The sequence below is a fragment of the Fragaria vesca genome, linkage group LG3 (genome assembly GCF_000184155.1).
Source record: "Fragaria vesca subsp. vesca linkage group LG3, FraVesHawaii_1.0, whole genome shotgun sequence".
Lineage (NCBI taxonomy): Eukaryota > Viridiplantae > Streptophyta > Magnoliopsida > Rosales > Rosaceae > Fragaria > Fragaria vesca.
Window position 1 is genome coordinate 3,806,167 of NC_020493.1, and position 8,766 is coordinate 3,814,932.

Here is an 8,766-nt window from a genome sequence, read left to right on the forward strand (position 1 = left end):
TAATGTAAAATCATGAGTTTCTGAGCACTGCCTTTCATACATTCCTGTAACCATATATATGAAGCTTAATTAATGTGAAGCTAAATGTTTTCAGGCATGGAACTTGTGGAATGAAGGCAGGGGACTGGAGTTACTGGACGAAGTATTAGGTGATTCATATGCATCGTCAGAAGTAATGAAATGTGTAAATATTGGGCTTCTTTGTGTACAGGACAGTGCTGCTGATAGACCAACTATGGCTGATATAGTTTTGATGCTAAGTAGTGACACGGATGGTCCAGAACCCAAGCTGCCTGTATTCACTATCCAGAACTCATTCTCATCTCCTCAACCTCAATATCCAAATACCTTCTGCTCAAATGATGCTACCATTACAGTGATCGAAGGACGATAAGCCCTTGCAGAATGCTCATCAGAATGTATAGCGCAGCTTGTTGTGTAATTGAAAGGAAAAGCTATTGTGTTTTATCAGTGAATGACTTCATATGGGTCACCGGAATTATGAGTAGCCTATAGGCTTATGTAGCATGAATCTGTTGATGCAAGATTGCCAGTTGGCTATCCATGTCTTCGGTGCTCCTCAAAAAAGATTTAAAAGAAATTATGAAATTCCCAACTTCTATATGTCAATAAAAGTGTGTTTTCTTGGAACCATTTTGGTGGATTGACTTCTTTGCATATAATCTGGGTCTCTATCAGGGTATAATGTGAAAGTGACCAGAGAAATAGTGAGATGGAAACATAATCAGTAGTGTGCTGGTATAATGTTAAGAGAGTATTATGGATGCATCCATATGAAATTACCATTCTTTAGTTACTTTTTCCTCAAAGCTCTTTCCACTTGTTATATATTATCAACTGTTGGATTTTTAAGTGCTCAATTCAACTGGTTATAGAGTACTAATATATGTATCCTGGATTATTTTCAAGTGCACAATTCAACTTGCTATATAACAAGTTCTCCAAAAAAAAAAACTTGTTGTTCAAATGATCTCCAAATTGGATGAAATTTTGCATGAATGATCTACAGACTATGTTCTAGACATTGAATTGTGGAGATATAAAAATGTGACCTAAAAGTGAGCGAAATGATGAACACCAAACTTTAATTTCAAAGCGGTGTCAAATATATATCAGTTCTTATCCAGAGCGAAGTTTCGTTATGAAATTAAGTGTGAAATTCCCTATTTGACTCACTTTTAGGTCATATTTTCATATTTCAATCGTTAAGTTTATTAATATTAATGTATAGATCATTTATGCAACATTTCACCGTATATTACATATTTCCACCCAATTTTATCATATATTATAATCATCTATATGAATAATAAAATAATGAATAGTTTATACAAAATGACACTTGGAGACGATTAGAAAGAGAACCAAAGACCTAAAGATAATAATTAATGAACGTGTCGATAATCCTAGCCTAACCCACTTGGGTGAAAACTTCACCGGTTTAACCATGGTGGCCCGGTGTCCAATCTTGATCCGGTGCATTGCAACCCTAAGGGTTTCTTCAGACATGTTAGCAAAGCACATTCTGAACCAACCTGGCTCAATGCAGTGGCAAGACGCACCGGGGGAAATGTTTAACCCGACTACACAAACCACTTTCTCCCAAAGCTCCTTCTCAGATTCAAAGGTGTTAGCCCTCAATAGGTGTCTCATGTCCACCCAACAAAACAACCCTGCATTGCTTTCCAAGCACGCGAAGCCGAAGTTTTTCAGCTCGGAAACGAGCATTTCCTTCCTCTTCATGAGCCTCTCCTTGTTCTCAGTCACGTACTTTGTTGCAAATTTATTGTCAGACAACATTTGGGAGAGTAAGTACTGAGTTTGAGAAGAGATGAGACCAAAGCTCGACATTTTAGTTGCAGCGGAAACCACCGCCGGATTGTTGGAGTAGATCATGCCAATTCGGAATCCTGGGAGGCCAAAGTCCTTAGAGAGAGAATAGACAATGTGGACACGGTTCCACATTTCAGTGTTCTCCAGCTTTCGCTGCATCAAAGCTTCTATAATGCTCACGAAGCTTGTGGTGTCGAACACTGTGCCTGCGTATACCTCGTCGCTTATTATGTGAATGTGGTTTTTTGCGACGAAATCGATGATGTGGTCTAGCTCCGCCACAGTCATGGTGGTGCCAAGAGGGTTTGAAGGATTAGTGAATAATACCCCCTTGACTTTTAGGTTAAGCTTTTGGGCGCGCTCGTATGCTTCTTCTAGTGCGGCGGCAGTGATTTTGAACCCGTTCGAACTTGTGCATTGTATCGGAACAATCTCGGCTCCGGTACGCCACTTGAGATCTCTATCAAATCTGTAAGACAAAAAAAAAGTTTATAAATAATTTGTTGGCTTAAGTTTTATTTACATGACATGCATGCACAAAAAAATGTTATTACATATGCATACGTACGTACCCCGGGTAGTATGGAGTGGGAAGGAGGATGGCTTCGCCGGGATCAGCCAAGCAAAACATAAGAGTCTCATTGGCGGAAGTTGCACCGGCGGTGAGTACCAGGTTGTCTGCGTCCAGCTTCACTTTGTTGCCTCTCATTTTATCCATCATTTCTACCAGTACCTGTAATGAATGTAACAGTGAGTTGGTTAATACTAGTTCCTATTAGATAGTAGATGATTAATTAGATAGGTAATTACTTTCTTGAAATCGGGCAACCCGTGATAGTCTTGAAAGAGAGCGAGGTCTCTGAAGATGGATTCCCCGTTTGTTTTGAGCCCCGCCGCGTCTGGGTTGCTTGCAAGCCACGACTCCACTAGGTCAAGCGAAAGCTGCAAACAAGTGTGTTCATGACCATCAGTACGTATAGTCTGGAAGTTCAGTGCTTGCTGCTTAATCAAAACTAATCAATACTACTCAAGTGAAGTGTACAGTACTGATCGACCTACTTAGACCACGTACGTCACATATTTTTCTTCTACTTTCAAGGCTAGAATGAGAACTACGAACCTAGCTAGCTAGCTAACCTGATTCTCTGCAAGTCCCATCTGGATGATTCCGGTGGGATTTTTAACTTGATCATACGGGTTCTTCTCGTATTCTTCCCACCCTAGGAAGTATGACGAGTCCTGGCCATGAGAGTCGCAGCTAGCTTTCTTTGACAACATTTTCAAGCAATTAATTAAACAGATCGATCAAGAGCTTTTTGATTATGAAAGAGCGAGAGAGAGAGAGAGGGAGAGAGAGGAGCGGAGAGAGCTAGATGTAGATAGAGAAGGTTTTGTAAGTAGCTCAGTTTGGTTTGTGGAAAATGTAGGTAAGGCTGCATGGATATATATAGGTGCTGCTGCTTCAACTCCGACATTTTGAATTATTGATCGACGGTGCACTCTAAATCGTTTGACTTAGCTTAAACAAACACATATGAGTTGGACCTCATCTGATGAGTCTTAATTTATCTTAATTCTACTCGTTACTTATAACTAAGCACTGCATATTTGTACTAAGTTTCCTAGTTAAGAGCTTCATTAATTTGTTATATATTACCAAGGACTAGTTGCCTTTCAAGATTTCGTCATATATGTCAGTGGCGGATTTAGGATCCGAAGATGGGATGGGCTATGTATTAGGCTGTTTCGTGTTTTTGTATGTTGGGCGAAGGCCAAAATTTTTTTAGGGTATAACTATGCAAAAATGTAGGATTGGAAGAACTAAATAAATATTACTGAAACAAACATAACAAATTACTATCAAACTTGTGCCGGTGTGCAAAAAAATGGTTAGAAAAGGAGAGCCAAGCACTTCAAAAATTCAGTCCTTGAAAGCTCGGATGGGCTTAACAAAGTCAAACATACACATTTGCAAGAACAAAAAGAGCTTATATTTAGATTTTTTTTATCATCCTAAATTCTCAGTGGAACTTGAGCCAACCAAGCATACACTTGGCTCCGCCTTTGATATATGTACGTATATAACGTACACTATAACATGCATGCATGCATTTCAAATAATTAACTATCAACTAATGGAAAATGCAGAAAATGATCGACTTCTATTTATTACAAGTTTGGCTAGCTTTAATAATCTTGCATATTATAATAGAAGGCTCAAGTGCAAAAGAAGAATCACGTATTACACCTCATATACACATGGTATCTCGATCACCATTAGTCTTAGAGAAGTTTCTCCAAATTATACTTGGCAAAAGTACTTACCGTCAGTGTTGTAGGGTTAGAACAGGCTCACAAACTTTTTACCAATATGTCCAATCCTAGCTAATAAAGTTTATGGGTTCCTAGCTAATTAAGTAACTTTTTTAGGTGAAAATCATGAGTAACAGTCAGTTCCAACAGGTATCAATTTCCGAAACAAATTAATCAACCAACTTAGTAGGAAACAATTAAGTTACCATTTGGTGTGCTTAAAGGAGGAAAATGCATGACGTACAAGCTGACTCAAAGCAAAACGCTAGCCCTACCTAGCCCACTTCAGTTGGATGTTCTCCAATAATTAACTGTCTGCACTGCTCAATGGGAGCATGACAAAATGATCGATCATGACAAGAAAGTGAAGAAGAGACAGTGAGAAAATGGTCGACAGGAAATGATCGATCGAGGGTGAGAAAATGGTGATCTGCTGGATGTTCTCCATTAACTTTCTGCAGTGCTTTGACAAACAACCTACGGACCCCCGGGGTCTCTGGCTTTGGGATCCAACACCTGTGCAAGCAGCCATAATCTGAAACTTTCTCCTAATATGTTGCTGGCCATGGACCACCTTCAAGCTCTAGCTCTCTGGATATGAGACTATGAGTTAATAATGCGAGCATATATAAGCTTCAAAACCAGATGAGAAAATATAATCAGTACGTAGGGGATGATGATGCATGTCAGGTCGTGTGGGAGTACACATGATGCAGTGACCACTATTGTACCCTAGCCACACTGATTGATTCTATGACTTTAAGTTTAGGGGCAACTGAAAAAGACCCTAGCCACACTCAGCTAGGTGCTGAATAACTGATGGCTGGGATATCGAGCCAGCCATAGATGCAAGCATGTTCATCTGAAAGATCATGCATCCCTTTGTATTTGGAAGATGAAATTCGATAGTTAAACTATTAATTGGTCTGTGGTTCTGTACATATGCATGCCTGCGCTACCTCGATCAAGTCAAGTATATGTGCAGTCATGGAAGACGCAAGTCGTCTTCATCTTTGTTTTAATTTCACCAGGACAAGTCGATCGTGCCGTAGCTTATTGATCGAGTTAAGGACCAAGGACTTCCACCAGCTGTCCTGCACCGGAAAATCCACAGTTAACTAGGACAACAATGTTGAAATTTTGGCTCACCGGCCACCAAGAAGATCCAAATCCGCTTTAGTTTGCATTTCTGGGACAAAGATGAAAACTACCATCAATAATATTTAGCAGTACGTGCAGTGTACATTATCATCTTGACAAATGAAACTGAACTCTAGCTTTTTTCTTTTTTCTCAGTACTTGGTGTATACAACCTCTTCATGTGCTTGCTTTTGCTGATTTAATTGCCACATCAACATAGATACATCATCATTTGCTTTAATCGATTTACTGGACTGTGAATGATACGACGGGTAATTGTACATCTCTTTTTCACCGAGTAACAACAGTTGCATATGAAACGTTTGGACCTAAACCCATAACTCCCGTATTAAAAAATTTGGAGACAGGGGACCTTGTTTTGCACTTTCTTTCGGTTTTTGTTAAGTGCTAGTAACCAGTAAGCAACCGAAGTAAGCCAATAAGTAAACTTATGTTAAACACAATGTGTTCTGAATTTGTAGCATATGCATGGTAACATACTTATAATATACTATTTCCAAGTAGTCGGTGAATATTGTTCATACATTGTTCGTCGATAGCAAAAATTACCGTTTTACCTCCGCTTTTCTAATGATTTATGGCTATGCTATGCTTGTGTAATGATCATTAATCTGTCCTTAGTGTTTGATAATTTACAAAACTCCCATGCTCTTTCTAATAGTTGTAAAACATCTAAGCAAATAAAAACAACTTAAATCCAAGCAGAGAATCCGGATCCTTATATATATATATATACACACACACAAAGCCCTTCCATTGAGGGATCCCTATTTTTGGCCACTTTTAGAGATATATAGGCCCACACAATTAGATCTGTCATTTAATGAGGTTGGATGACTGAGATTAAAACAAAAAGTTACACACTTTATATCAAACCTGGACCAAGATCATTAAAAATAAATCGAAGTTTTGAATGGGTTAACGATCACTAAATTATCTGAAAATTTATAAAAATGATCTACTCATATAACTCAATGAATTAAACGGTGTAGATGCAAAAATTTGATCAGAAAGTTGATATAATACTCTATCTCTAGAAATAATCAAAAATATAGATCCCTGAATAGAAGGGCTCTCTATATATATATTCGACTCTCTTGGGCACATCTTGAAGAAGTTGGCGGGAAAGGCGGAAAGCTTCCCAAATTGGATGGACCACATAATCAAAGTGGGTGGATTGGGCCCTAAGCGGGCTTGGGGAAGCCTTTTTTTGGCGGGCTGGGCGAAACCTAGGCAGGCTGGTACAGACTATAATCTTTGTTCTGGGAATTTCCCACTCTCACTCCCCTTGATTCATTTGAGGTATGTTGTATTCTTGTTCACTACTGTAGTTCTAATGAATTGATTATGGACTTATGGGTGAATTTGGCAATGGGATTTTATCTGATTGTTGCCCACTGGACTCTTTTTGGCCTATTTATGATCCTTACAAACATCACAACATTGGAAAAGCTATCAATCTTTTTCATCATCTGCTTCTCTATTTGGTTTGAGCTATTTTTCATGAGATATCCGAATCTTCTTTGTGCTGAATTTACCAATCAGATGATTCAATTCTGGTTTTGGTGGATTGACTTCTTTGCATATAATCTGGGTCTCTATCAGGGTAAGAATATCATACATTTACTTACTTCCTTCAATCAAAGTGACCAGAGATATAGGCATATAGCTGTGCTGGTATAATGTTAAAGCTCAAGGTGTTCATGTGCTTACTAGTGTTCGATCTTTCACTGGGTAACCCACTTTCTTCCTTAATTCTTGAGCTTTTTTGTTATCCCTGAACCCAGAGAGTATCATGGATAGAATTACTATTCTTTAGTTAATTTTTCCCTTAAAACTCTTTGCTCTTGTTATATTTGCAACTTTTGGACGATTTTTATGTGCTCAATTCAACTGGTTATAGAGTATGCCATGGGTGGGATATTTTCCGAAAAGTCTGTGACCAACAGCTAGGCTTCCTTGCCTATGTAAGTTTTTTATACTCTAAAGTCTAAATCCTAATTTAATAGTTGTTTACAGCTTTAACAGCAATGTATGGGACTATTTCAGGCATGGAACTTGTGGAATGAAGGCTGGGCGTTGGAGTTGGTAGATGAAGTATTAGGTGATATATATTCCTCATCAGAAGTAATGACTTGAGTCCCCTGCTCTCACTTCCCTCTAACTCCTCTCAGGTATTTTCAGTTCTTGTTTCAGTTAATGTAAATTGAGCATTGCCATATTGATTTTTTAAGTAATTTCAGGTAGCATATTCCAGTTCTTAGTACCATTTTTTTTAATTCTTTTCCTTGCATGTAATCTGGGCCTCTCTCAAGATGACAGTACAGTTATTTTGCTTCCTTCACTTAAACTTCAATTCTTTTCTTAATTCTACATCATGTCCTTGGTTGAAAATCTAAAAGCGACCAAAGAAGATGGTGACATGTGGACTGTATCAATGTCTGTTTCGTAACAATGTTACAGCTCAAGGTATTCACAGGCTTACTTGTGTGCATCAGAGCCTGACACTCTTCTTGTTGGTTATCTTTCGTCCCAACTAGCATGTGATTCCTATACTCATTAGCATTTATTTGAATGAGTTAATGGTAATTGAATTATATATATGTACGTATGTATGTATATAGATCAGCTGCCCATTTGAATTGGTCATTGATAACTACATTTACTGAGTCAAATGATCTCAACAAGTCAGCTTGCTCCAGTATGAACCTAAGAATTGTGTATGCTTTGCTGAGACAGGAATCCCGGGTTATTCAAAGTTTCCTGGTCATGATTTTCAAAGGACTGACAGAACCTTCTACATAGAAAAAATTGATAAATTTCATTTAGTGTATTGAAAATTCACAAGGATATGCTGTTATAGTTGAAAAATGGAAATAAGCATCCTGGGGTTGGTAGGAAATCAACACCCTTGATACATAAATATTATCATCTTTAGTTAGTAAAGTTCTGCTTCTGAGTTCCACCAGAAACAGTTCATAATTGTCATTATTTTGATGATCTCGCTACTAAGATGCCAATAGGTGTTGAAACCAGTAGTGTTCGTGTTTTAAATACTTACATGTTCTTCCTATTAATCTTCAGCTTGCTTCCATCACAATATTGGGCTGAAGTTTATAATGTTACTTCTTCACAGCCATTGGCACAGGGACAAACTCTAGTTTCTCCTAGCCAAGTTTTTGAATTGGGATTCTTTAGTCCTAATAGTTCTGCTAATATGTATGTGGGGTTGTGGCACAAAAGTATATTTCCCCGTAAAATTGTATGGGTAGCTAACAGAGAAAACCCCCTTGCAGTTAAAGACACCTTGGCTACTTTGAGAATCGGCAGCAATGGAAATCTGGATCTTGTAGATGGGAAGCAGAGTTCTGTATGGTCAACCAATGTTTCGGTGTCAACTAATGGTTCGGCTGCAGTTCTTTTTGGACAGTGGAACCT

At 38.3% G+C, this 8,766-nt stretch overlaps 1 protein-coding gene across 1 annotated transcript in view; it reads left to right on the forward strand.

Annotated features, from left to right (window-relative positions):
- LOC101312038 overlaps positions 1 to 8,766 on the forward strand; it is a 25,868-nt gene that overhangs the window by 12,265 nt on the left and 4,837 nt on the right. Inside the window, exons 7-8 of the mRNA XM_004295334.1 lie at positions 95 to 295; positions 8,465 to 8,703. Coding sequence (XP_004295382.1) covers positions 95 to 295; positions 8,465 to 8,703 — 440 coding nt within the window. The remainder of the gene's footprint in view (positions 1 to 94; positions 296 to 8,464; positions 8,704 to 8,766) is intronic.